This window comes from Manihot esculenta, chromosome 15 (genome assembly GCF_001659605.2).
Source record: "Manihot esculenta cultivar AM560-2 chromosome 15, M.esculenta_v8, whole genome shotgun sequence".
NCBI classification, from domain to species: Eukaryota; Viridiplantae; Streptophyta; class Magnoliopsida; order Malpighiales; family Euphorbiaceae; genus Manihot; species Manihot esculenta.
This window is the reverse complement of record NC_035175.2, coordinates 10,083,859-10,111,349: the sequence shown is the minus strand read 5'-3', so window position 1 is coordinate 10,111,349 and position 27,491 is coordinate 10,083,859. Positions and strand designations below refer to the sequence as shown.

The 27,491-nt window shown below is 35.2% G+C and overlaps 4 protein-coding genes across 5 annotated transcripts; 1 reads left to right on the top strand and 3 right to left on the bottom strand.

Moving 5' to 3' along the window:
* Positions 1 to 219: 219 nt before the first annotated feature.
* LOC110600740 (U-box domain-containing protein 11) lies at positions 220 to 3,619 on the bottom strand. 2 transcript variants are annotated; one of them, XM_021737601.2, is made up of 4 exons: positions 3,023 to 3,619; positions 2,171 to 2,287; positions 1,695 to 2,099; positions 220 to 1,563 (listed from the first exon to the last, which is right to left on the bottom strand). In XM_021737601.2, the coding sequence occupies exons 1-4, from the start codon at positions 3,356 to 3,358 to the stop codon at positions 493 to 495; spliced, it is 1,929 nt and encodes a 642-aa protein (XP_021593293.1). In that variant the 5' UTR covers positions 3,359 to 3,619; the 3' UTR covers positions 220 to 492. The 2 variants fall into 2 exon arrangements, with proteins under 2 accessions (XP_021593293.1, XP_043807089.1); XM_043951154.1 differs by having other exon boundaries at positions 2,171 to 2,322; positions 3,023 to 3,159.
* Positions 3,620 to 12,675: 9,056 nt separating this feature from the next.
* LOC110600809 (multicopper oxidase LPR1) lies at positions 12,676 to 15,889 on the bottom strand. Its single transcript, XM_021737695.2, has 4 exons — positions 15,607 to 15,889; positions 13,208 to 14,665; positions 12,963 to 13,060; positions 12,676 to 12,855 (listed from the first exon to the last, which is right to left on the bottom strand). Exons 1-3 carry the CDS (start codon positions 15,805 to 15,807, stop codon positions 13,007 to 13,009), a joined length of 1,713 nt encoding a protein of 570 aa, XP_021593387.1. The 5' UTR covers positions 15,808 to 15,889; the 3' UTR covers positions 12,676 to 12,855; positions 12,963 to 13,006.
* Positions 15,890 to 18,313: 2,424 nt separating this feature from the next.
* On the top strand, positions 18,314 to 22,562 carry LOC110601293 (actin-interacting protein 1-2). Its single transcript, XM_021738376.2, has 6 exons — positions 18,314 to 18,794; positions 19,155 to 19,316; positions 19,501 to 19,687; positions 20,252 to 20,674; positions 21,074 to 21,481; positions 22,215 to 22,562. The coding sequence occupies exons 1-6, from the start codon at positions 18,403 to 18,405 to the stop codon at positions 22,470 to 22,472; spliced, it is 1,830 nt and encodes a 609-aa protein (XP_021594068.1). The 5' UTR covers positions 18,314 to 18,402; the 3' UTR covers positions 22,473 to 22,562.
* Positions 22,563 to 22,590: 28 nt separating this feature from the next.
* On the bottom strand, positions 22,591 to 24,968 carry LOC110601294 (heavy metal-associated isoprenylated plant protein 37). Its single transcript, XM_021738377.2, has 3 exons — positions 24,684 to 24,968; positions 24,431 to 24,506; positions 22,591 to 23,913 (listed from the first exon to the last, which is right to left on the bottom strand). Exons 1-3 carry the CDS (start codon positions 24,720 to 24,722, stop codon positions 22,841 to 22,843), a joined length of 1,188 nt encoding a protein of 395 aa, XP_021594069.1. The 5' UTR covers positions 24,723 to 24,968; the 3' UTR covers positions 22,591 to 22,840.
* Between the last annotated feature and the right edge of the window lie 2,523 nt (positions 24,969 to 27,491).

The window sequence follows — 27,491 nt, the reverse complement described above, 5'->3', positions numbered from 1 at the left end:
ATCCTACTGATTAGGAGAATTAACGCTTCTAATATTTGCAGCTAAGCCATCTTCAATCTGTATGATGCTTGCAATTTAGTGTAAATCATTGGATATTTACCTCTGTATGGGATTTTATCACTTAGGAGAACCTTATTGTATACAGTTTCAATCCCCGTTCTGTAATGATTCACTCACTGGCAGTATGAAAAGCTATAAGCATATCAGGAGCTTCCGTTCTTCATAAAATCAAAGATCAGATGGGAAAGTGAATTTCAATGAAAATGATCGTGACAAACAGAATATCAATTGTTTTTTTCTTTTAACACACTCGTAAAAAGAAGAAAATACATACAAAGAGAGCAACAAGAAAGACTTTGTCTCCCTTGCTTATGTTCTCAGTTTTCACACTGTAATAGAATGGTGAGGCAATCATTGTCAAATAATTGGAATGAAAGAAACAAAAAATTTTAAAAAATGAAAAATAAAGGTATTTTGGTACAACTACCTTGGCTACAATTGCTGTAGCTTTCGAAACTGCTCCAACAATGAAGTAGCCTTCCGCTTGGCCCTTTCAGTACCACTTTTAGCAAGCTCCATCAGAGGTATGACAGCGCCAAGCCTACTCATGCAGGCAAGATTCTCAGGATCTCTTTTGCACAAAGAAAGCAAAATGGCCACTGCATTCTCTTTGTTGCGGGGCTGACCTGTTCTCAACAGATCAATGAGAACCGGTATGGTGCTAGCCTTTACTATAGCGACCTTAGCGTCCTGGTTACTAGCTAAAACTGAAAGAATGGTTAGGGCCTCATCAGCCATAGAATTTCTTGAATCTGTGAGCATCTTTAATAATGCTGGTACAATTCCAGCCCTCACTGCCCTGCCCTTGTTCCCTTGATAAATGCACAGATTGAACAAGGCTGTTGCAGCATCTTTCTTCCCCCTAGGGCTTCCATTTTCCAGCAATTCTACCAAAGCAGGTATTGCCCCTGAAGCACCAATTATTATTTTGTTCTCATCCCCAAGTGACAAGCTAAAAAGTGTTGCCGCCGCATTCTCTCTTGCTTCAACACTCCCAGCTCTGAGAATTTGCACAATAGAAGGAATAGCACCAGCAAGCATTATCAGTCCCTTGTTATTTTCATATATAGAGAGGTTAAGAATGGCAGTCACTGCATTTTCTTGTATTGACACATCTTCAGCAGCTAAAAGGTTCACCAGAACAGGAATTGCTCCTGCTTCTGCTATTAGTATCCTGTTATCTGTGCTTCTTTTGGATAATGATCGGATTTCAGATACAGCAGTTCTGCGTTCCTCAAGAGATCGGCTAGAGAGTTTGCGGACAAGTGCCTGGATGGCTGCTATATCACCACTTACATCACGAAAAGATCCATCACTCTTTTTGATCCTCCCATTTGCTAATCCTGTCGGTTGCTCAATATTGTGCTTTGCACACCACTGACTTATTAGACTTCTCAAAACATAATTTGGAGTCAGAGTCAAATGTTCAAGCTTCTGCTGAGTTTTAGGACATGTTACATTTCCCGTGTCAATCCATCTTTGGATATAAGACCTCTCATAAGTCTGCAAAATATGGGAGATAAATCAGAACACAAGCAGAATTAGGAGGAATGAGTTTTGAGATGTTAAAGAAAATTTTACTGAAAGCATATAGATCCACATTAAAAAGTGGGGGTTGCGACTGCAAATTTTACCTGTCCTGTGGCCACAATAACAGGATCCCTCATTAGTTCTAAGGATATAGGGCACAGAAAATCGTCAGGAATTGTGGGTGCATCAGGCTTTTTCATGTCTTCAGATTTCTTGCTAGCCAAAATATTCTTCTTGCTACCATCAACTTCATTTGGTTCGCTTGTGACCTGATCTGTAGAATGGCTTTTTGACCCATTACTTCCTGAAACTGTTTCAAGCCCTTCTGTAACCTCATGGTTGATAATGGCACTTTTCTCAGTATGTCCCATTTTAGTTAACCTGTTCCCTCTCTGTACGTGATCAACTTCTTTGTCCACTGACTCAGCTAAGGAAAAAGAAATCATTCTTGAATTCATTGACCCGTATCTTTCTGTGGCTCTTCGCAATTGTGATCTCACCAATGCAACCTGGGAAAAGAAAGAATGTTAAGGTTGAACTTCATCAATACCGCAGATCTACAAAATTTTTCAACATTTACCTGTTCATGTACTTCCTCTGAGATGTCAAACTGATCATACGGTATGCTAGCCAAAGCCTTTTCCAGTTTCCATGTCACACAATGGAATTGGAAGGCGATTTTCTTGGTGGCTTCATCCTTAAATCAATAGATAGCAAAATTCAGAGAGGTACCTATACATTTTTAAGAGAATGTGCATGATCACAACAGTACTTTAGCCATAGAAGGAAAGGCAGCCCCAATGAATAGAACATTCCTCTCCAAATGATCACCATCAACAAATGAAAGATGATTTGTTATGTCCACAGCAGTGACATCAAATTAACAAATATAAAACAACATTTTCCTCATTTCTATAATCCCGTTCAAAGAAAATAGCAAATTTAGTATCTCATCAATATAAATGAGAAGACCTGTAGATCAAATAATGATAGATTGTGCTTCGAAAAAACTGATCCAGTCATTTGATTGTCAAAGTAGTTTGATATGATATGCATAAGCAAAAATTCAATAAAAATTCCTTTACCCCCACCAACAGTTGATATTGAACAATGTCAATTAATATTCTTTGATTGAATCAGCTAGATAGTTGGATCAAACTTAAAAATTTTAGGTTTACTACATGATCGCATAACAAGATAAGTTTACAAAAGAATAACAATAAACAGACAAATGTACATTGAACATCAGAGAGTAAACAGCAAGAAAACACATCAGAAAACTAAAATCCAAGTTAAGCAAAAACTAGAAAATTGAAACTAAAGCAACTCCTATAACACCAAATTATAATTTCATACGCAAAAAAGCAGCTAAATTTCTAGAATTGCAACTTAATTTCCAACAAAATTCACAAGATTGCTACACTACACTTACAGAATCATTAATTGGTTTAAAAGTGGCAGCAGCCAACAGCAGGCGCTTAGCAGCCTGGAGAGCCCCCACAAGATCGGAGCACCAATCTCCAGAAGACGAAGAAGAATAATTAGAAGCTTCCAAATGTCCAGAATGAGATTCTCCTTTATAATCCCTAATCTCCTCGAGGAAATGGGTCAAAAGCGAAATCCTCCGCAGCAGATCCGTGCAATCCTTTCTAACCACGAAATTACGGTCGTTGATAGTGGTGGCGGTGGACATTCCGACAATTTCCCCTACGAGATTGAGGAGAAATGCGGCGGGAGAAAGGTCACCCAGAGCGGGACGGCCTTCCATCGGGAGGTGAAGGGCCGGCGATGGCGGTTGACAGGGAGGAGTATTAACGCTGTGTGAATGATCCTCCTGAGAGTTTCTCTGTGTGTGGTTAGTACAAAGATCGGCGTTGGGGGTTTTAACCCTCTCTCTCCTAGAAGGGTGACATGTCCGAAGCTGGACAGAGAAGCCAGATGGGAGAGAGAGGGGCCGAGATTCGCGGGATGAAGTTGTGTTGTGTAAGAGAGAGATAGAGAGATACAGTTGTCATTGGAATATTGTGAATTGTAAATGAGCTGAAAGAAAGAACCGACTAAAGTTGGAGATTTCATGTAGAACTTGCCGCGGTCCGGTCGGACCGTGAACCGGACTGAGAACGATTCGAATCCACAATTCAATTCAATTTTTAATTTTTAAAATAAAATTTTATTTTATATCATTTAAGATTAATATATAAATAAAATAAATTATCAAATAATTAAATTCAACTTTTTTACTTATAAAAAAATTATTTATACTTATATGTAATATTATTTTGTTTTTATATTATATATGATATTATTTTATTTCTTATATTATGTAAATGATGCAATTTATACCTTTCATTTATATATATATATATATATATATATATATATATTCAATAAATATTTAAGATTTTTATTTATTTTTTTGCATTTTATTTAATTTTATTATTTATTATTTTTAATTTTTTTAAATCAAAAATAAATTTATAATTTATAATTTAAATTTAATTTAAATTAAAATGTAATCACTATAAACTAGACCAAAATCATTAAAAAATGAAATTATTTTTAAGTGGTTATAAATCAAATCGATTTTGATTTGATTCATAAATTAAATTGAATAGCCTGTTTCGAACTAGAAACCGTTACAACCGGCCCTCGGTCACGTCTAATTTCATATAGAATAAATCACATAAAAAATAATCTATTTAATTTAATTGTTATGTAATTAATGAAGGATAGTTAATTATAATTTATAGTTGATAATTGAATTCACTGATATATATTTTTGTAAAATATGCTTAATTATTAATGTTAGTAATTAAAGTGACTAGTCAGATATATAATAATTTATTATGTATAAATTTATTATATAAGGAAAAAATATATAAAAATATTAATTTATTATATAATATATATAATAATTAAAAATATTTATTTTTATTTTTAAACGAAAATTAGAGATCGAAAAATAAAATATGAAATCTCTTAAATTTATTTAAATGCATTTATTATCAAATTAAGTCTATGAATATAATAATTAAAAATATATTTAAAAGCATTTTTTTCATGAAAGTACATAATTTTATAACATAATAACGATACTTCTAAATTTAAAAAATATTATAATTAATTTAATTATCATTTATACTATTTTTTTACACACTTTAAATAATTATTTTGTTTTTCACAATTCAAATGCAGTTAATTAAATATAATATTTAAAACTTGAAAATTTTTAAAGAAATCATGATGAAAACCGAAAACTTACATTAATTTACAAAATAAAGTATCAACATATTTAACATGCAATTAATAAAAAGATGCACTAAAATAATATAAAATTATTTATTTATTATTAAGATAATTGAAAATATAGACGTAATTAAATATTATTTTAAAGAAATTCAATCATATTTTTATTATTGATATTATGGGAATAAAATTAAAAAGTAATCCACGCATAACTCATATTGAAGCCAAGTTCCTTAATACGAAAAATTCTATAATAACTTTATTCTTTTTATAAAGTAAATTCTATTTTTTAAATATAGATGAATGGTTAAAATTTCATATAATAGTGAAATGTAAAAAAGTAAAAGCTAAGTGTCTTAAAATCAAAGTAAATATGTGATATAAAACAATATTCGCTAAGTGTCTTAAAATCAAAGTATCCATCAGATTTTATAAAGAGTTATTTACAATATCTTATAAAAATAAAATATACACAGAATTAAAAGTATTTTTACATACTTTTTTTAAACTCAATTAATCTTTATATTTATGATTCTTATAAATTTATTGATTTTTATAAGCACAATCAACTCATATTTTCATTTTTATAAATTGATAAATTATATTTAATTTTTTTTAATTATATCATTAAATATTTTTTATAAATTGAGAAATTATTCAATTATTTTTAATTATATCATTAAATATGAAAAACACTTAAGTTAATTATGCAATATATCAAACTATTTTAAATTAATAAAATCAATCAATTTCTGTTCTTATTAGATTTCTGCAGTTTTTAACAATCAACATATTATTATTATTTTTTAAATTTATGAAGCTCATCCCTTGTTGAAGACAATGAAGCAAAGAACGCGTTGAATAAACAATTTCAAAGAAACATCTGTACAGGTATTTGATTACTCGTAATTATAAATGTCCTAGAAATTTAGATTAATTGTAGCTTTGACCCAGCAACACGAAAAAAGAAAAAAAAAGGATCAAAGTGCAAAATGTCAATTGTATGTGTCGTTTCCAACTTTGCAGGTAGAAAAATAGATTGGAAATTTTTTTCTTCAGGACTTTAAAACATGAATGGATTTATTTTTTTAGTAATGCTTTGACAATTTATGCTTAATCATTCGGTGGTAATTAGGAAGAGAAAGAAATGCTGACATAATTTATAATTAATTAATCTACTTTTTTTTTTAAGCTCTAAAATAATGAAAGTATCCTCTTTTTGAGGACACCAAATCATTAAAGTTTCCACTGCATGTAGAATTCCTTCACTGATGAGCTAGCTACCACCCATTGATATATATATATATATATATTTTCTCTGTATTACTAATCCTGTTTATATTGGTTGAGTTGATCTGATAAATTTATAATTTAATTAATAACTGAATCATTTTTTAATTAAATAAAATAATACTGCATTTTTCAACTTGGTTTTGTAATAAAATGAAAATAAAAAAAAGAAGTGTGGTTTTCTTTACAAAATATAAAGGATGTGATAAAATTAAAAAATATGTATATATATATTAAAACATAAAAAAAGAGTAAAATATGGGACCCAGCCCAGGGGATTTCTTGGAAGGTTGTGGGATCCACGTCCACCCTTAACTGAAAAGGAAATGGAAAGTAGTAGACGTGGGGAGCGTAGGGTAGGGTGAAGCAGAGAGCGGCATTTGTGATCGTTACAGATAATTATTATTATAGGTTTGATAATTAAGTTGTTGGTATGGTTATTAAAAAAAGAGTTGTTTGTTTGGTACGCTGGACGACAATTGCAAATTTTATGCATTAAAGACTAAAATGCAAAGATTGCACACGGAGACTTGAGGTCTGCAAACTAAGGATATTCTTAAAGCAACTATAGGCCCAAGGAAAAGCCCACATTTCTAAGGATCTCTTCAAAGCAACAAGTAGGCCCAAGTAAAAGCCCATCTTCCAAATTGCGGCAAACGTCGGAGCTCCTTATTGTAGACGCAGAGACAGATTGATCGGAGTTTAGTTGGGCAATGTATCTAAAGTTTTTTCCTGATATATTATTAAGTAGACTCATTTGTATGTTCCTTATGATTCCAGGGCAATTACTGAAAGAGAAGCAGCAACAACTTCTGTTTCCTTTGATGAATTAGGCTCGGTATTCTCTTCAGGAGTGGTAGCGGAAGCTGTTGAAGAAGAAACGCTTATCGTGAGATCAAGGTTAAGGTCAGCCAAAGCAATTGGGACATCCTTCAAACAACTAGCTGCATCGGATGCTTCCTGATTATTACCATTTTAAGATTTGGTGTCACATTTCGACCCGCCAGAGGATGTTCACTTGCAGAGTCTTGTGGGTTTTGAAGGCGAGGGAGGTTATGGGTCAAACGATGATTAAAATATACAAACCTGCAGCTTGAGGGAGGGTTCTCCAGCAACCTTCCCCGTGTTTACGTATGTTATCAATGAACTTCTGGTCTTCTTGCTTAGACCAAGCACCTCTGTTGGTGTCTTCCTTATCACACCAAGGCTTTCTCAATAGGTTGCACAACTTGAGTACAAACTAAAAGATAGGGGATTGAAATTACACACGGAGAGATAGAGAAGAAGAAGAAGAAAGATGAGGCATTGAGAGTGAGCAGAGTGTGACGTGGCTTTTTAATTTAATAAATATGTTGAAAAAGTCAAGTTATAATCTCTGTTTAGTTGTAATTCTCTGACTTCACAAGTGCTTCAAACTCTGATGATTAGTTCTAACAACAAATGATCGACCCAAAAGATATGGTCTTCATTTCTGTACAGAAAGAACAAGTGCCAACATTTCCTTCTCATAAGTAGATAAGAGAAGGTGTTTACCCTGAAGTGCATGACTAAAGAAAGCAATTGGACGCTCCTGCTGCAATACAGCTCCTACTCCTGACCCGGAAGCGTCACATTTAATGATAAATTGTTTGGAGAAATTCGGCAGAGCCATAACTGGTGCTTTAGTCATCACCTCCTTTAATTGGTGAAACGCTGCTTCCGCCATTGGTGACCATTTGAACCCATCTTTCTTCAGCAACTTGGTTAAAGGACTTGCAATTTTGCCAAAGTGCTGTATAAATTTCTTGTAATAACCACAAAGACCCAGAAATCCATGTAGAGCCTTTGGAGAAGTGGGTTGCGGCCAACTTTGAATGATCTCAATTTTTGTTGGGTCTATAGTAACTCCATCATTAGAAATTATATGACCAAGGTACTTAACTTCCCGTTGGCCAAATTGACATTTTTCAATTCTTACAAACAATTGATAAGCTTGTAAAATGGAAAATACAATTTCTAAGTGTTGAACATGTTCTTTCCAGGTTTTACTGTAGATGAGGATATCATAAAAAAATACAAGAACAAATTTCCGCAAGTAATTTTTGAATACCTCATTCATCAGAGATTGAAATGTTGATGGAGCGTTTGTGAGTCCGAACGGCATCACCAGAAATTCATAATGGCTTTCGTGAGTCCGGAATACTGTTTTTTCAATATCTGATGGGTGAACTCGGACTTGGTAATAACTCGATCGGAGATCCAGTTTAGTAAAGTACCGGGCACCATCTACCTCATCAAGCAGTTCTTCAATTACGGGTATTGAAAATTTATCCTTCACTGTGTTTTTGTTCAATTCCAGGTAATCGATGCACATCCGCCACGATCCGTTAGATTTTTTTACCAATAGGACAGGTGCCGAATACGGACTTTGACTTGGCCGAATTATACCCGCAGTAAGCATCTCTATGACAATCCTCTCAATTTTTGACTTCTGGAAGTGAGGGTAGTGATATGGTCGAACCGAAATAGGCTCCGGGTCTTTCAGAGGTATTTTATGGTCATGGAACCAAGGGAGTGGCAGTCCCACTGGTTCGACTAGAAGTATGCTGAATTTCTCCAAAAGATCTTGTATTTGAGGGTGCAGCTCCGGAATTGGATGAAGTAGTGATTTCCCAATAATTTGCAGCAGAAATATGCTCTCTGGGTCAGTTTAACCATTTGCTCCATCTGATATGCTGAAATAAGTTGATTTTCCGGAATTGAAGAACCCTGAAAAATTACTTGCTTTCCATCCAGATGAAATGCCATGAAAAGTTTTTCAAAATCCCAAAGAATCGGGCCCAATGTTCACAACCATTGAGTGCCCAAGACCACATCATAACCCTCCAGTGGAATGATATACAAATCAACAGTTATAGGGAACCCTTGAATGAGAATTTGAGTTTGAGCACATTTACCAGTACATGTCAATTCTTCTCCTGACGCTACCTGTACTCTCAAGTTCTGGCGTTTCGTTGGTGCAATTCCAGCTTTCCTTGCAAATTTCTCACTAACAAAGTTGTGGGTGCTGCCTGAATCCACCAAGATTGTTCCAATTAGTTTCGCCAGTTTCCCACGGAGTCGCATTGTCTCTGGTCCTTCAAAACCAGAAAGGGCATGCAAGGATATGGCTGGAACCTCCTCTGTTTCCATCTCTGCATCGTCATCACTATCCTTCAAGACAGCTTGAATAAGAAAAAGCTTTTTACATCTGTGTCCGGGCCCAAATTTCTCATTGCATTTAAAATACAGTCCCAGTTTTTTCCTCGCATTGAGCTCATCCCAAGTCAGCTTCTTAACAGGATTTGTTGCTGGTTGACTGGCAGCAGGATCTGATCTTGCTGATTGAGGCATTGGGCGAGTGGCCGTTGTAGAGCTCCTCACCTGGGCTGAGTTTCGTGCCTCATACAGCCTAGCCAACGCGATTGCTTCAGTCAAGGTTTTTGGCCGATTGGCCTATACATCTGTTCGGATGGAGGGTGACAACCCGCTAACAAAGCAGCTCACCTGGCGTGCTTGAGACAATTGTCCCACCTTGGCTAGTAACTTCTCAAAGTGAGTCTGATATGTCTTAGCCGCGCCCAGCTGCTGGAGTTTTGACAATTCGCCAAAGAAATCTGTGAGCTGGTTAGGACCGTATCGAGTGTGGAGCGCCTCTTTGAACTCTGGCCATGTGACAGCCGGATTTTCTTGTATTAAAACTTGGTACCACATCTGCGCATCTCCCACCAAATGGAAAGAAGCAATTTCAACTCTTTCGTCATCTGGGGTGCGATGGAATTGAAAAAACCGCTCTGCCCGACATATCCAACTTGTAGGATCTTCTTGCTCATCAAATCGAGGGAAGTCTAGCTTAATTAGTTTTGGAGCATAAGAGGAAGTTGTACCAGAACCAATAGACCGCACTCGAGACTCAGGAGTTTGTGCATCAGGATCAATTCCCTTCCCGTGAGAAGATGGGGAAGCCAATTGTTCCATCCGCAAATTCAATTGGGAGAAGAGCTCCTCTAGGCGTTTTGCGATTCCTTCTTGACCGCCTGAAAGAGACTGAACTGTTTGTTCCAATTATTCCACTCTCTTGTCCATCTCAGTGCTCTGATACCACTTTGGTACGTACTGCTACTTGTTCTTTTGAAGACCTATTATGAGAGCTAAATAAGAACGAATAAAGGAAGAAAATAATCTGATTTAATGGAGGAAACCAAGACCTCAGCTTTGGTACGTACTGCTGCTTCTTTTGAGGACCTATTATGAGAGCTAAATAAGAACGAACAAAGGAAGAAAAGAATCTGGTTTAATGGAGGAAACCAAGACCTCAAACGTTTTCACGTTTCTGAGTTGTTTTTAGTCCCCCTTGGTCTGTTTTATTCATTCACTTAAATAGCAAAATAGCTAACCGATTAGCTACTTACAAGGAAATAAATCTGTTAGCAATAAGTAGTTACAACTAAAAAGGGATTATAACTTGACTTTTTCAACATATTTATTAAATTAAAAAGCCACGTGACATTCTTCCCCCCTTAAACAATCCGCTTGTTCTCAAGTGGAGCTTCTGGAAACTGAATTTCAATCTTGGCCAATTCTTCCCAAGTAGCCTCAGCTGGAGACAACCCACGCTAATGAACCAAAACTTCTTTCTTCTTCCTTCTAATTTTGCTATCCAAAATAGCTTATGGCTGAGAAATTAGCTCACCTTCCTCATCCAAGAGTGATAATTCTGGTTGCACGTTACATTTGGTTCCAATATGCTTTTTGAGGAGAGACACATGGAACACAAGATGGATTTTAGCATTCTGAGGTAAATCTAATTTATATGCAGCCGCTCCAATCTTCTGCAACACCTTGAAAGGCCCATAATACCTTGCTGCAAGTTTAAAGCTTTTTCTCAAAGTAAGAGACTTTTGCCTGTAAGGATGTAACTTGAAGAAAACCATGTCTCCAACAACAAACTAGTTACAACTAAACAGGGATTATAACTTGACTTTTTCAACATATTTATTAAATTAAAAAGCCACGTGACACAGAGCAGACATTATATTTATTTTTCCAACAGTAAGGGTGCTAAATTTGCCTTACTAAATTTAATGTAAGAAAGACAGCAATTGACTTGGACCGGTGGTTCCATGCATGTGAGTGCTAGGTTACTCTCATTTCCATGCTTTTTTTATTTTTTAATCACCCTAATATGATCTATCTTATATTATGAGAAAATTTCACTCACATGAATAGAATTATTCAAATTCTAATTTAGAAAGATAAAATCTGACCATCATGTGCTCTACTTACCATCGTATGGATGGAGATAAAACTTTAATTATCTGCCATCCCAATCACTGTTGCTGGGTTTCATAGTTCATGGCTAGCCTTCTGAGATTTGAATGAGAGTTTCTTTCTCTCATTCTGTGAAGAAAAAGCTCCTGAAAGTATGTGTAGATTTTCTATGTGAAAAGAGGTGTCTTTTTTTTTTTTTTAATTGCTGGGTTATGCTTCTATTCGCCTACTAGTGGAGGATGGCTTCTGATGCTACATTGTCCTTCTCCTTTTTATTGCCGAGTTCTACTTTATGTCCAGTTTGATCAGGTAGTTTTAGGGTCGGGTATGAAGAGACTTTCTTTTGCCCTTTTGGTGTTGAGTCTATGTTTAGTCTCTTTTGAACGCTTTATTTAGATCTCTTTTGGACTAGATTAAATTTATATCATTTATCCTTCCGAAAAAGAGAAAGAAAAAACAAAATTTGACACTTAGCTTTCAAAATTCTTATCCTGTGAAAAACTTAACATAATTCAACTACAGGCTATAGCTTTTAACTACACCCAATTCTATCCATAAATCAAACTTAATTTTATTAAATTCCAAGTAATCCAAATCAATAAAATCTATCTATATTTATCTCCATAAATATAGATGTGAAAGCTAAAACTTTAAAAAAAAAAAATTTGTTGAATTGAATTACATATGGTGAAAATTAGCCATTTCCAACTATAGGAAACGAAATAGATCGATTTGTCACATCTGAACTTGAAAGCAACTGCAGCAGTCGTCGTTTCGTGGTCCATCCTACTGAGAAACACTGCTGATTTAATTTAAGTCTGTATTGTTGGATTTGTTTTTGCATTATTTTGAGCATAACTGTGTGATTTTTTTTCTGCATTATTTTGTAAAAATTACTGAGATTTTGTTAATTTTGTCATCGTAGGATTGATTAGTTTTGAATAATCTGATTGATGTTATCGCTTGTGGGCTTCAATTTATTGGGATTGGTATTTAGACAAGCTAGGCACTGACTTGGTACAGGCTTAGAAACAAGATTGTTTGTGTTTGCTTGTCCTTTTGTTCCAAACTGACAAACTGTATTGAAAATTTCCAGTTGGGTTTGATTCGGCTTTTGTCGTTTTGATTGGATTCATTTCCATTTTATTGGTCTTTAATTTTCAAGTTCTTACAATTAATTAGAACTAAATCAGTCAATTGCATCCTAAAAGCACAGAATATAAAAATTCCACTACACTAACGTTTCATCAACTGAAGGCATAATTTAACTGCTTTCAATTTAATATTATTTAAAGTTAATAATAAAAAAGAGTTGCACACCGAATGTTTGTAGACACAGATTTAAAGTGAACATGAGATTTAACACTATTCTTGTATTGCTGTATCATATCACTGATTAAGCTTTTGGATTTCTCCATTATCAAGTATCAAATTCCAATCCTGCAAAAAAACAAATTAAAAAAAAAAGCAGCATATAATGAAAACACTTCATAAATTAATTAACCATGCTGAAAAGAAAAAATAAATAAATTAAAATAATCAATCACCTTAATTTTTATTGAAGAGATTAAAATGTTCCCAGTTCGCCTCCTTAATGGATTATCTTCAAGGGTCGCATCATGACATTGTCTTCATGATCCAATATCTGCATATCAAAACCAAGCCATTTTAAAAAAAAAATTCAAGAATTAAAATGGTTAAAAAAATCGATTTCTGATAGGTCAAAATTTCTATTCATAATGAATAGATAATACATCTAATTATAACAAAAAAAAAATACTTCTAAACTTACATGGCAATGGTAGACATAACCAGGCTCTGCGGTTGCATCAAACGCGTAAGATGCATTCGTGTGTATATAAGCAAATCTCACGACAATCTTTGTCAGATATCCGGGTGTCATCTTGTATACGTTCTTCCACCCTTTCTCTTGGGGCTGCACCTTTAACTTCTTGCCACGTGCATACTTGTCTATTTGGCATTTAATCGCATCATTCAGTTTCATCATACAAGCTTTAAACTGTTCTATATTGATCAATTTCGTTTGATCCATCACCACAAACAATCCCAAATGAATATGCAACGGATGATTATCTTCCGTTAGATTGATTACATTCCATATCTCTGTGGTCCCCTCTTTTGGTGTCTCAGTCACCGGTTCTTCATAAGATTTAGCGTTGATAAAAAGATGGATTGGCTCATCAGTATCGCTCACATATTCATACAAAGCAATGTATCGCGTCTGCGATACACTGGATAAATCAGGAGAAGGGTATGCTATCAACTTTTTGGGCACTCTCCCCGTGTCTACCTCTTGATTCTGTTTGATTATGAACTTCATCACCTTTCCATTCGCTTCATTGACTGGGTCCCCATCTGGGAAGGGATAATTAGCATTATTGGCTAGAACAACAGTGTTAGACTTTGACTTTGAAAAGTCAACAACCACGTCAGCAACTTCAGATGGAGCTAAGAGGGTTTCATTTGTTGCCACAGGTTCTTCAAGGTACACAGAGTCAGCTGCCACGTGGATGAATTGAAGCCCATTGGTGAAAAAGAATCTAAAAAATCTAGCATTGCTGGCATTTATAATGCGAAATCGATATTTACGACGTCGCACAGTAAGACGCGGCCATGCTTTCCCATTAACGATAATTGCATCGCCGAAGTACTCAGGCTGCCATTGTGGATGTATTGAGGGATTATTTCCGGTAGAGTTCATGTATATGGAACCATCAGTACGAAAGCTTCGATCAAACACCATCAAAATCCGATCAAGCTCATCACCGAAAGGTAGACCGAGTGGGGCCTCAACTTCAGGATGGCGAATGATGTAGGCTCCAACCAAGCCAGCCAATAAGTTGACTCTGGTTAATCCCATAGCATGGTCGTGGTACCATAAGTTTCCTGGCTGCTGAAAGTTGTGGTAATGATAAGTTTTCTTGGACCAAGTGGGTCCCTTCTCTGCAAATCTATTAGTGAACCATGATTCTGCATGTCCATCGCTCTCGGGTTCACCAATGCTACCATGGAGGTGCACTACAGTAGGAATGCCCTTCTTCGTTGTGGGTATGGCAGTTGGGATGGTTGGATCCCATGGAAGTATGTGCTTTGAAGGGAGGTGATTTTTCCACGTCACATAGGTGTCAACGTTGTGCATGGCCTCAATTGTTGGACCAGGAACAGTTGCATTTTGCTTTGAAACACCATAGGCAAACACCGGCGTCGGAGGTAGATCCCGATGAAATTTCTATAGAAATCAAGCACATCAAAAGTTAATCGTCAAGGTTATCATCAAGTTTTAAAAGAATGATTAGATGTAATCCCATTCAAATTGGCAGAGAGAAGAAAAGAAAATGGAACCCTTATAATTAGAAAAAGGGTCAATTAATATGGTTGAATTTGGAAAAAATTTGCACATTCACTGGAAAAGTGACAACTGAGCCCATCACTAATAATAAACAAGTACTTTTCTTCGAAACCACTTCTCCAAACTGGAATCCACATAAACGTTATCTTGAAATTTTTAAAAAGCTTTATCTTAATTTCTTTTCATTCAGCTGAGGACTGGGCGAGTTGCGCAGACAATGCCAAAGAGTTGGCAAACAATAGCCAAAACACTCTATTAAATATGTTGTGGGATTACAACCTCAAGCTATGTACAAGTGCTCTCAAACTCTTACTATTATTATTATCATCATTCGGACAACACGAACAAATCTTAATTTTCAAGCAAGTAAAAGAACAGGTAAAATTATGAAAAGTTAAAATCTTAAGGCACACCGTGAGTAATGACCTTGACTGTTGACTGTTGTGATGACAAAGTTGTTTCGATGGATATAGTTAATGCAAAAAGTACTGAAAAAAGGTAGCCAGTGAGCCACCGATGTAAAGGAATAAATGGAACTATGCAAAGCGAAAAGGGCATCTTTCCAACCATCACTTTACAAGAAGAAGGAAACAAACTGCTTCCATCTTGTGATTTCAGAACAGGGGAGGTTTTATACGACAGATTATAAAGGAAACTAAGCATAACAAAGGGTGTTTTTTTTTCCCCAGTGTTTTCATTTTTCTAAATTCATATCCCATGATATCAAATAAACCCAATAAAGAAAGGGAAAAAGAAAATCGATTAAGTTGCAATGAAATTGTACTTGTATCTGAAGACAGGAAAAATAGAAAAACACATACCCATTCCTTCTTGAACATGCCAATCCGAAGTCGCTTAGGTTTAGGAACACCATTGACAACATCGAAACCATGGATTCTGGGCATATCTGGAAGCTCGTCAACAAACATTTCCAAACGGGATGGACTTATTAGGCTGTCTTCTGCCCATGATGCAGTAAGCATCAGAAGCAGAGCTAAACATGGCACGTGAACTCTACCCATGGAAACAAGATGAGTAGCAGAGGGAGAGAAAGAGAGAGAGGGAGAGAGAGAGGGAGCTTTGGAGAGAATGAGAGGTCAATAAATAAATATCTATATGGGAATAAAAGGTGAGTGTGAAACAGAGCATAGTTTTTTCCTTGGTGGGTCTGATGTGTCCTTCGAGGAAAAAGATAGATTGAAACGAGGACTAGTCTGGTCCTTCTCCTTAAGAATCTGCTTTGTTTCAAATGACAACTTTTAATGGAATCTTTTGTCTGCTGTTTTACTTGTTACTGTTAATGCCAGTTTCTATACATTTTCACCCTGCGATCGATTTCCATACATCGGAAAATGTTTCAGAGTATCCGGACACTCAATTTTGAATTTCTTACCAAAAAAAAGAATGATCAAGTTATTATGTTAAGTTATCAATGCCTGAAAATTCATAGATAAGTTTTTATGTTTATAAAAAATCCTTTTTAATCCCAAAAATGAGTTTACTTTGATTTTTTACATTAATTAAAAATAATAAATATCGTTTCCTCTCACACTCTCACTGTTTATATTACTATAATTAAATTAAATAACTTGTGTTACTAAATTATTCTTAAACGATAAATTTTATCTTTTTATTCATAATATAATATATTACTAAATTAATAAATTTAACTATATTTTTTATAAAAAATAATTTATAATTTAAATTGGACAGAAAAATTATATTCACATAATAAAGAGGGTATTAAATTTATATCCCTTAAATTAAAATCTCCTTCCTATTCCTATACCTTCCTTATATAAAGAGACAATCTTAGAAGGAAAGGAATACTAACCGAAAATCTTCCCATTTACTTACTTTTGAAATATGTAATTTAGTTGTATTTATGAAATTTCATATTTGAATTTCAATTGAAATCGAAAAAAAAAAGAAGAAATTCTTAGTAAAATAAATAAAAATTCGCAGGAGATGTGTGTGATCTCTATAGCTCTTCACATTTTTTTTTTTTTTTTTTTTTTTTTTTTTTTTTTTTTTTTTTCTTGGGAAGAGCCTGAAGCACATATATATATATATATAATAAATAAAAATAGTACAAAATATTAAGGAAGAAGTTGCATTTATTACTTGGTCAAGTATTGTGTTTTTTGAGTTGGACAAAGAGATTAAGATAGAATGTATTAGAATAAGATTAATATATTGTTTCTTTTTAACTTGGACAATAGAGTAGTAGAATATGGTATAATGAAATAATGTGTAAAATATTCATCGATGTAAGCTTTTCATTTACTCGGTCATTTAATGTGTTTTTTTAACTTGGACAATGAGATAAAAATATAAAATATTGGAATAAGATTAACTTGGTCAATTATTTTTTTTTTTTACTTGGACAAGGGAATTATAAATGTGTAATTTTATACACATTAATTACTATTTTAAACAAATTAATTATAATTCAAATTCATTCGTTTTCACGATGAAGTGTAAGTTTATTTCAAATAAAACACTATTTAAAACAAATTTAAGTTGATTTAGATTCTATATAAATAAAACAATTATCTAATTTATATTCTATTACTAATTAATATTTATTAAATTAAATACACTTTACTTACATGGAATCAAAAGACAATTATAGCTGAGATAAGAAAGAGTAAGACCATAAAATAAATATATTAATAATTACTAATTATCTTCATATATATTTTATTTTATAATTGATTCGTTATATATAAAGAAAATATTTGCATTTATCAGTGTATTATAATTTATGGGAATGAAAATATATGACCAAGTCCATATGCACATTTTTTTTAGAACATCAATTCCACATATAAGAGAAAATTGTAGGCTGTTCTAAAGTGTGGTTGCAGAAACTATACAGGGCATGAAGGAAAAAGAGGTCACGTCGTCGCCGTCACAATAACAATATGTCAAACTTTTGAGAATTGCTTAATTGCCATTTATTTTTTGTCAAAGCTTTTCCATAGAAATTAAAATTCACAGCTAAAGTGGTAGGACCATAAACCACCACATCACCTCCCAAGTCTTCCACTAATAATGAGTTGGAGAATTGAGGCCACTTCTTCTGTAAAGCATTTGAAAGAGGTTATCATCACAATACAAATTAAAGAATGCAACATGCCAGAAGCAATATAAATGAATAAATGGTTATTTCTGTGCCAAAATGTGCTGTTAGTTTCCTTAACTTATTAGTATATCTTTCTCAATCAGTTACCATAGTTAAAAAAAGAAAAAAAATTGGCTAACAATATTATTTTCATTTTATTTTATTTTATGTATTATTTAAATAATTTAGATTTCTATTAGATAAAACCATTAAGGGGCACTTTCTTCTAAGTTTTATACTCCAATTCAAGAAAAAAAAGAAAAAGTTGGGCCTCTAGGACTGCAACGATGTCGTTGTGTTTTGGGCTTAAAGCCCACATAATACCGGATGAGAGACAACTCGACCCGAATCCATATCTTCTCCTTTCCACCTCCAACTCGTTCAAAAATGCTCACCTCAAATCCCGCACTTTTTCTCTCTCTACTCCCTTCACAATATAACTGCCAAAACAGAAACCCAAAACACTCCTCACTTCTCTCTCTCTCACACAATGGCAGATCTCTTAGAAACCTTTGCATGCGCCCCCTCCACAGAGCGTGGCCGGGGAATTCTAATCTCCGGCGACCCCAAGACCAATTCCATTCTCTACACCAACGGGAGGTCCGTTATAATTCGGTACCTCGACAACCCTCTGAAAGTCCACGTCTATGGCGAGCATGGATACCCTGCCACCGTTGCCCGCTACTCCCCGAACGGTGAGTGGATCGCATCCGCCGACGCTTCCGGTACTATTAGGATATGGGGTACACATAATGATTTTGTGCTGCATAACGAATTTCGCGTCCTATCGGGTCGGATCGATGATTTGCAGTGGTCTCCTGATATGTTGAGGATTGTTGCGTCCGGTGACGGCAAGGGAAAGTCCCTCGTCCGTGCTTTCATGTAAGTTGTCGTTTCTTTTGTAACTTTGTCTCCAAATATTTAAAGAGGTTAGTGAGTGCTCAGGCTACACTGGTCCAGTAATTCTCACATCCAAATTGATTGGTTTAAACTTAAATATCCATAATTTGACAAATTAATGCTAAAAATTAGAAAGGATTTTTCGTTACAGCTAACATTAGTTGATCTATCAAGCGGATGGATTCAGTCCGTTTATTATAGTTGAAGCTAATTTCAAGTGGGGCTTTTGGATATGAGACCAATATCCGAAGAAATGTTAATTTCAGGTGGAGCTTTGTGCAGAACTCTCTTAGCGAACAACGAGTTTTCAATCTATAAATGATTTTGCTAATGTGGTTGCAGGTGGGATACGGGCAGTACTGTAGGAGATTTTGATGGGCACTCAAAGCGGGTTTTAAGTTGTGCATTTAAACCTACAAGGCCATTCCGAATTGTCAGTTGTGGAGAGGATTTCATAGTGAACTTTTATGAAGGTCCACCCTTTAAGTTCATGCTGTCCCACAGGTTGTTTAAAGTACTCGCATGCCTTTTTTTTTTGTTCTTTTTCATTACTACTAGACTTTCGTCTGAAAAAATCTGTTTGGATAAGAGCTTTTTCATGGTCCCTATTACAATAGGAGAAAATTGCTCTGTGCTGACCAAAAATTGGCTATAGAATCACTGACGAGGATTTTGCTTGCAACTACAGAGAGCATTCCAATTTTGTCAATTGTGTTAGATTTTCACCGGATGGCAGTAAATGCATTAGTGTAGGCTCAGATAAGAAGGGCATAATATATGACGGGAAGACTGGGGAAATAATTGGACATTTTTCCCAAGAAGACGGTCATACATCCAGCATCTATGCTGTTAGTTGGAGTCCTGATAGTAAACGGGTAAGCTTCATATTTAGTATTGATATATACCTGCTTCAAGTCCATCACAAGTTGAAAGCAATGTTACTAAAATCAACTATAAATTTAATTGTTACTTTTTGTATTACCCGTTTCTGTTCTATTTACATTCCCAGGATAAGGTGTCTTAACTTGTTTATATCAATATTTACTTCGTTTTGTAGCTTGTGCATGTATACAATGTTTAAAGCATAAATAAGCATACTTGATTGACAAAATCAGCTATGTAAGTCTAATCTATTAGAAAGTATTTATGAAACTTTTGCATGTTAGGTGGACTAAAACCATTGGAGAACCATAAAATTCTTGTTCTTGGATTTGATAGTTAGGCTAAAGCACTGCCAATCATTATTTACATTTTAAGCTTAACTGTATGAATACATTTACCTATTAGTTGCGAATGTCATTACTACTGATAATGTGTTTAAATATCTTTTGTAGTTTACTAACGTACATATCAATACTCTATGATCTAATGCTTGTGTCAGAAAACATTTGTTTCAGCTTGTTCCTCACCAAATGGATTCCATGTTTCATAAAATTCAGGTACTTACTGTCTCAGCTGACAAGTCGGCAAAGATATGGGAAATTTCTGAGAATGGAAGTGGGAATGTGACAAAAACATTGGAATGTCCTGCTTCTGGTGGAGTGGAAGATATGCTGGTTGGATGTCTTTGGCAAAATGATTATCTTGTTATTGTTTCCCTTGGTGGCACAATTCACTTATTTTCTGCTAGTGATCTTGATAAAGCTCCAGTATCCTTTTCTGGACACCTGAAAAATGTCAATGCATTAGCAGAGATCAAGGGTGATCCAAAGTTGATCCTGACGAGCAGTTATGATGGACACATTTTTAAGTGGATTCAAGGTCATGGGTACAAGGGTAGAGTAGAGCGGAAAGATAATGCTCAAATTAAATGTTTAGTAGCTGTCGAACAAGAGATAATTGCATCTGGATTTGACAATAAGGTAGGTTATAGTAGATTATCTGTTATTACTTAATGAAAGGATGTTGGTTTTTCAAATGCTTCCAGGTGACAGCTAAGACACATTTCACTGCAAAACATCATGTTTATATTTTCCTTTTTTCTTTTTTTTTTTTTTTCCTTTTTAAACTAATTTGTTAACTCTAAAAATTAAATATAATCAAAGAAATATATCTGTTCTTAAGGTTGTCTAACTAGCATCATACTACACACCCCATGACCTCATAGAGGAAAAAGGGAAAATAATCAAGCTTAAGTTCATCTGCACTTGAGTAACTAAAGTTTATAGCTAACATTAGACAACTTCTTCGTATTCTACAATTCGGCGATCATCATCAAACTATAGCAAATAGCATATTAATTTTTGTTTCATTCATCTCAGGTACGCAGAATTCCTCTAAATGGGGATGAATGTGGACCAACAGAGCAGATTGACATTGGCAGTCAGCCTAAGGATTTGAGCCTTGCGACTGACTCCCCTGGAGTAGCTTTGGTTTCAATTGATTCGGGAGTTGTCTTGCTTAAAGATCTGAAAGTGGTGTCAAACATCAAGCTCGGATTTACTGTGACTGCATCTGTTATTGCACCCGATGGAAGTGAAGCAATTGTGGGTGGCCAAGATGGTAAATTGCACATATTCTCGATTTCTGGTGATAATCTTACTGAAGAAGCAGTTCTTGAGAAGCACAGAGGTGCCATCAGTGTAATACGGTATTCTCCAGATTTCTCCATGTTTGCCTCAGGTGACCTGAACCGAGAAGCTGTTGTTTGGGATCGTGTCTCCAAGGAGGTAAGCTGGCCTCAGAACTGGATATCACTTGCACTTACAGTTTTCACGCACCCTTTTTGTATATACAAGTGAAAATTCTACTAAAAAGGTAAAGACCATAAATTTCCTCCCAGGAATATAGAATTAAATGTGTGCTCTTGCTAATCATGCTGTCTTTGAAGCAAGTATATATGCTCCCACAGGATATAGGAATTTTGGGCCATGCTTGTGTAAATGAATATTTACATTGCTTCATACTCCAATGTTATGGGCCTTGATTTGAGGCACTAGTTTTTTGCCCTTTAAGAGTTGCAATGTGACTCTAGCTGATGATTGTGAGTGTGTAAACCACCATCTTTTTGCACAAAAAGTAACAAAAATAATTAATGAGACTCATCTTGCTTATGTGATCCGTGATTGGATCATCAAAACGTACAGAATGTGCAAACCAAAGTATCACGTTTTTGAAACGTTAGCTTGCCCATGTTAATATTGCCAAAAGAAACAGAGGGAATTCTGCAGTCTTCTAATCATGTTTATTATTGTTGTTATTCTCCTTATATAATTATTAGTCTGAACCTACTGAGCTATAGCATGGAAATAAAGTGAATCCAGTTCTAAACTTGCTCAACTCCAACTTTACTTATAAATGTTTATGAAGGCTAGCATAGAATTTTTTTTTACTTTAAAAATTGTTTTTGCCATTCTCATAATTTGTTGAGCTATCCTATAAAATTAAATGCAATTTTTGCAGGTTAAACTTAATAACATGTTGTACAACACTGCTCGTATAAACTGCCTCGCATGGTCTCCTAATAGCTCTATGGTGGCTACTGGATCACTAGATACATGTGTCATAGTATATGAAGTTGGGAAGCCTGCTTCAAGCCGCATAACCATAAAACGGGCCAACTTGGGTGGAGTTTATGGCGTTGCATTTACTGATGATTCCACTTTGGTGAGCTCAGGGGAGGATGCCTTTATTCGTGTTTGGAGGTTAAAACCACAGTAAGACGGTATTAGTATTACCACAGTAAAAATACCCAGAAACCACTGTCACCTTGTCTCTTGTTTTGAATAAATTAATTAAAAGTCTCCAAAATACCAAATTCACATATACACACCAAATATAATGCACCATATTTTTTTATATATACACTAATCATTTCTTTTTCATTATTTACTAGTAGCATGTGGTTTGCAAACCAAGTCAGTCTTGAAACAAAAAAAAAAGAGGAGAGATTAAAAACAAACATCACCCAAGAACTACACAATATAATCATAAAATTCACCAAGATATCCCATCCCTGCCTCCCTTTTTTGGGGGTGTGGGGGTTGGGGGAGGGGCAGGAGTTGGGATGAATTTCTACATTCTTTCTGTTACATAATTGAACAGCTGCTAGTGGTTTCATCGTTGAACGTGTGGGTTGCTGCAGAATTGCTCACATTGTAATTGGGTTGCTCAATGTAAGGATATGCAGCAGGGCTGTAGTTATAGTAATAGCCGGTGTTAGATGGGACAAAAGTAGACCTGTGATACATCATCTGAGGTTGAGGTTGTTGCTGCTGCTGCAGTATATGCCTGTTTTGCATGTTCATCATCGCGGATGCTGCTGCTGCTGTATGGTTGTATCCATTCATGCTCATCAGCATAGATGATGGATGTTGCCCTGCGGCATATCCACCACCAGGGAGGCCTCCTGCAAGTGATCCTTGATACCCTATATTGGATTGAACTTGTTGAAACCCTCCTAAACCGTTGGGATTGCATCCTAAAGCAGCAGCTGAATTAGCAAAATTAGCACCATTTCCATGAAAACCAGCAAGGTTCATCATGGTTGCAATGTCATTTGCCCTTTTTCCTTCCCCAGAACTTATGTTTCCACCTCCTAATTGGGCATTGTTCACTTTCAAAGCTGCCATGGCTTTTTGATCTATCCCACCTGGATTAACCTTCAGTACCATGTTCTGATTTGGATTTGGGTTCCCTTTCTTTTGGGCATTTCCATTCCCAACATTGTTGTTCATCTTATTACCATTGTTGGGAGCTGCTGCCATGGCTCTAATATTTTTCTTTCCATTGCTTGCTTCAATTTGCTGCCTGAGTAGACCAAGATGACTTGGGCTGAGAAATCTGAGCTCATCCTCCTCATCGTTTTCATCATCACCATCAAAATAGTCATCATCTTCTTCAGAGCTAAATGCAGGAAACTTTCGCTGGTTCTTTAAGCCTTCTAGGCCTTTGATGATGCCTTGCTTTTGGGTTTTGTTGTTCTTGTCATCTTTGATGCAGTAGTCGTTTTGTTTTTGGTTTTGGTTTTGGTTGGACTTTTGGGACCAAACCTCAGCATGTTTACCGGCTCTGACTAGTTTCTTAATCAATGTCGCAGAGTCTACACTTCCTGATACTGTGACCTTCTGTTGATCTGCATCTATGTTTACTTGGTAAACACCTGCAGCAAAAGGTTTCACAAATTATAGAGGAGATTTTGTTAGGCAGGCCCAAGATATGAACTTGGAAGAGTAATGGGCTGAGACGTTTCCCCAAATTTAAGTTATCACCTTAATCCTGGTAATGGTAATATATGGCCAAACTACCAGAGCGATCATTTCTCATCAGAAGGCATCAATCCAGAGAATAGGACTTTCTTTTTTCTTTTGGTTACTAATATATTGGCTAATTTTATTCCTTTCAACCAAACAGGTAGTTAAGAAGATCACAAGGATAACAAATGTATTAAAAAATATAGTAGTTATGTTTCTGATTTAAGTGCAATCATAACTTTATCCCTGACAAGGATAAGAAATTAAAGCCCTGACACCCACATTGAGCGTTCTGGTTTACAAGAGCATGGGAATATCACGCAATACAAAACATTATTCTTTTTTTATTAGTGAAAAAGAAATTTGTATTTGTGTAGAGAGAGAGAGAGAGAGAGAGAGAGAGAGATGAGAAGAAGTTGTAGGCACCTTCAATCCTCTGAAGGAGTTTCTTCACTTTCTGCTTACAACCTTCACAATGTATGTTCACTTTGAGAACAAACGTCTGTAGAAAAAAAAAATAAAAAGAAAGAAAGTAAGCAAACAGCAAAAACAAAAAGGAAGATTCTTAACTTTGCTATGGATACAAGAGGGAAAGAAAAAATCATAAAGAAAAAGAAAGAGTGAGCTTAAAGAGAAGACAGAAAGAATGTGGTTGAGAAAGAGAGAGAGAGAGAAAGACCTGGATCTTGAGAAGCTTAAAGTCATCTTGTTTAGTCATTTCTTCAGCTGGGGTGGGGAATGAAGAAGTTCTCTCAGCTAGAAAAAAGGAAAAAGTTAAGAAGAAGAGAGTGAGTAATAATAATAAGCTAGTTATAAAGGGGAAGAGGATTGCATGTGGATGTGGTGACAGCGGAGAGTTCCTTTAATTTCCATTCCTCTTCTTGCACTTCTCAAAAAAGAAAAAGATAGAGGCAACGCCAAGCCAAGATAAAGAAAGAGAGAGAGGGGAGAAGGAAATGGCTTTTTTTTAATCTCTGAAATTCTGAAATGATGTGATTTAACGTTAAATACTGAGCAGAGAGAAACAATGAAAGAACAACAGCGACTTGACAGGCCCACTTCTATCCCCCCCCCCCCCCCTGTCTTCTCTTCTCTTTCTCTCGTTATTTTCTTTTTATTTTATTTTTCTTAGGTTCATCTGTATCTTATCATAAATTAAAAAATTTTAAATAATTTATGATGACATTAATTACTATAATTAATACAAAAAGTTAATAAATTTTTGCAATAAATATAGATTAACTTCATCCTTATAATTGCTATTAATTTTATTATCCATTGGTTCTTAATTAAAAAACGAATTATGTCTTATACAAGTCTTGAGGTCTTGATACTATGTTTATGCAAAATAAATAATATTTTGATTACTAATTATAGTACAATTTATATCCATTTTATCATAATTAATAATAATAAGAAAATTATTACGTGTACAACAATTAAGTTCTAAAATTTTCAGCCTCTTAAGTAGGTTACGAACAAATTAGCTTGCCAGCTTTTAAATCAATAGTTCTTTTATTATTAACAATTTGTCACATCTACGTATCGAAATTTTGAAATTGATCGAATTTATGCAAAAAATAATTTAAAAAAAAAGGCTAAAATTGGGTCTATAGGCTTCAGCTTAAAAAGGGTGGGTTATGTTTAAAAGGCTAAATTAAAATTTCCAAGATTAAAGGAGCCCAATTGAAAGCCCATAAGAAGGAGAAATACAAAGAAAAAAAGAGAAGAACGAGAAATTGAGAAAGAAACGATATAGCGAAGAAGAAGTGATAATTAATGAAGACGACATATATCCCCGTGACTGGTGGGGCCTACCCTCACTCCACTCCACTCCACTGTGCTGTGTGCATGACAAATGGGGTTTCAGTTACGAGGACAATTTCTGTCTTTCGTATCACCCCCTCTTCTTTCTTTATTTGCACAACTTCCCCCCTTTTTTCTCCTACTGTATGATTCGACCTAGGAAGTAGTTACGCACTACACACACAAGACAACAAAGGCAAAGGGAACAAACAATAAATTGTGGGAAATAAAAGGTCACAATTAAAATTAACCCAAAGCTGAAAATTGACAAAAGAGGTTATGCTTATGCTGCAAAGAAAGTGAGCTTTTTGGACTTGACCATAAGGAAGTGGGGAAAGCACCAAAAGCAAAGTTGAAAAGGGCCACTTTTTAAGTGCACAATTTCCAAACATGAACACCCTTCCTTTAACAATTTTGTTTAGAATTTGAAGTCACCGTTACGAGTAGGGGGTGCTTGTGAGTTTGATTAGTTTATTATGAGAGTGGCTGTGGATGTGCACGCAATCACACGAAGGTTAAAAGGCTAAAACAGAAATGGGTAGCAAATTTTATAGGGAGTGTGTTAGGTCCATCATTACTTGCTCCCCACCTCCTGCAACTTCTGTCTCTAACCAAACCCAACTCCCCAGCTTTCCTTTTCCTTTTCCTTTTTTGTTTCTCTTTGTTAACTTTGCTTCTGCAGCAAGTCTCTGGTGTCTAACTTTACATCATAATTACTTTTAACTGCCGCTGATTTATCGGGTTCAGATATTCTATTATAGTGGGTTGATCCGGATAGAATGACTTCAAGCTTTCTTTCTTTTTTTCTCATCGAAGAAATTTTCAAGCGCTTTTTTTTTTTTTTTTTTTAATAAAAAAGGTCATAGAATCATTTCATAGAATAATCAAGGATATGGAGACCCAATACAAACTCAACAACAGAATGAAGGCTTTTAAGTCTAAAGTACAAACCCACTGAAAAAAAATTCAGATTCAAGGCCCAAGGCCTATTTAAGAAGGAGCCCAAAGTCCAAGAAAAGTAAAACCTAACTGTTAGGAGACTTTTGTAAACGCCATCGCTACTTGTGAAAGGATACCGAAAAGGGTTCATTGATCACTACAAAAGAAAATGAGACAATTTGCAGTGCAAGCAATCAAGAATGGAAGAATACTCGAACACCATGACTTTATATATAGAAGCCGGTCAAAATCAAAGAAGTATTGTCGGGCCTTCGTCTAGAAGATACCAAGAGATCTCATCACTTATCTTTGTGCCTTGACAATTTACGGCTCATGACAAGGGCAATCGATAACAACCATCCAGAGTTCTTGTTATTAGAAAAATATACAACACTTTCACAATAATAATAATAATAAAAAAAATAATTTGGGAATATACTTCCAAATTTGAGCTTTGCAATGGGCCTGAATTGGTCCAACAATGCAAAACAAATTGGTCTCCAGGAGGTATTTGTTCTATGAAAATCCTTTAAATTCTTGTTGATGGATATGAATAGCTTATTGAAAAATATATATGAGCAAAGCTCCTTTTGGAATAGTCCTAATTACACTTTGTGAAAGACACTATGGCTTATCAAATTAAAAAAAAATAAACATATAAATCTTTGACATTATGGAAAAGTTGATGCATAATCAAGCCGCCGACGTCGATCGGCCTCGCCAACTTTCGAGATTTTGGAGA

Bases quoted from the DNA above. Each gene is read 5' to 3' on its own strand.
- LOC110600740 (XM_021737601.2), bottom strand. From the start codon at position 3,358: ATGGAAGGCCGTCCCGCTCTGGGTGACCTTTCTCCCGCCGCATTTCTC. The intron at 2,288-3,022 runs GTAAGTGTAGTG...TATTGATTTAAG, and splicing joins TTAAACCAATTAATGATTCT to GATGAAGCCACCAAGAAAAT. The intron at 2,100-2,170 runs GTAAATGTTGAA...TTCTTTTCCCAG, and splicing joins CAGAGGAAGTACATGAACAG to GTTGCATTGGTGAGATCACA.
- LOC110601294 (XM_021738377.2), bottom strand. From the start codon at position 24,722: ATGACTAAACAAGATGACTTTAAGCTTCTCAAGATCCAG. The intron at 24,507-24,683 runs GTCTTTCTCTCT...TTTTTTCTACAG, and splicing joins TTAAGCTTCTCAAGATCCAG to ACGTTTGTTCTCAAAGTGAA. The intron at 23,914-24,430 runs GTGCCTACAACT...CTTTTGCTGCAG, and splicing joins ACTCCTTCAGAGGATTGAAG to GTGTTTACCAAGTAAACATA.
- LOC110601293 (XM_021738376.2), top strand. From the start codon at position 18,403: ATGGCAGATCTCTTAGAAACCTTTGCATGCGCCCCCTCCACAGAGCGT. The intron at 18,795-19,154 runs GTAAGTTGTCGT...ATGTGGTTGCAG, and splicing joins TCCCTCGTCCGTGCTTTCAT to GTGGGATACGGGCAGTACTG. The intron at 19,317-19,500 runs GTTGTTTAAAGT...TTGCAACTACAG, and splicing joins AAGTTCATGCTGTCCCACAG to AGAGCATTCCAATTTTGTCA.
- LOC110600809 (XM_021737695.2), bottom strand. From the start codon at position 15,807: ATGGGTAGAGTTCACGTGCCATGTTTAGCTCTGCTTCTGATGCTTACT. The intron at 14,666-15,606 runs GTATGTGTTTTT...TGATTTCTATAG, and splicing joins GCATGTTCAAGAAGGAATGG to AAATTTCATCGGGATCTACC. The intron at 13,061-13,207 runs GTAAGTTTAGAA...TTTGATATGCAG, and splicing joins GTTATGTCTACCATTGCCAT to ATATTGGATCATGAAGACAA.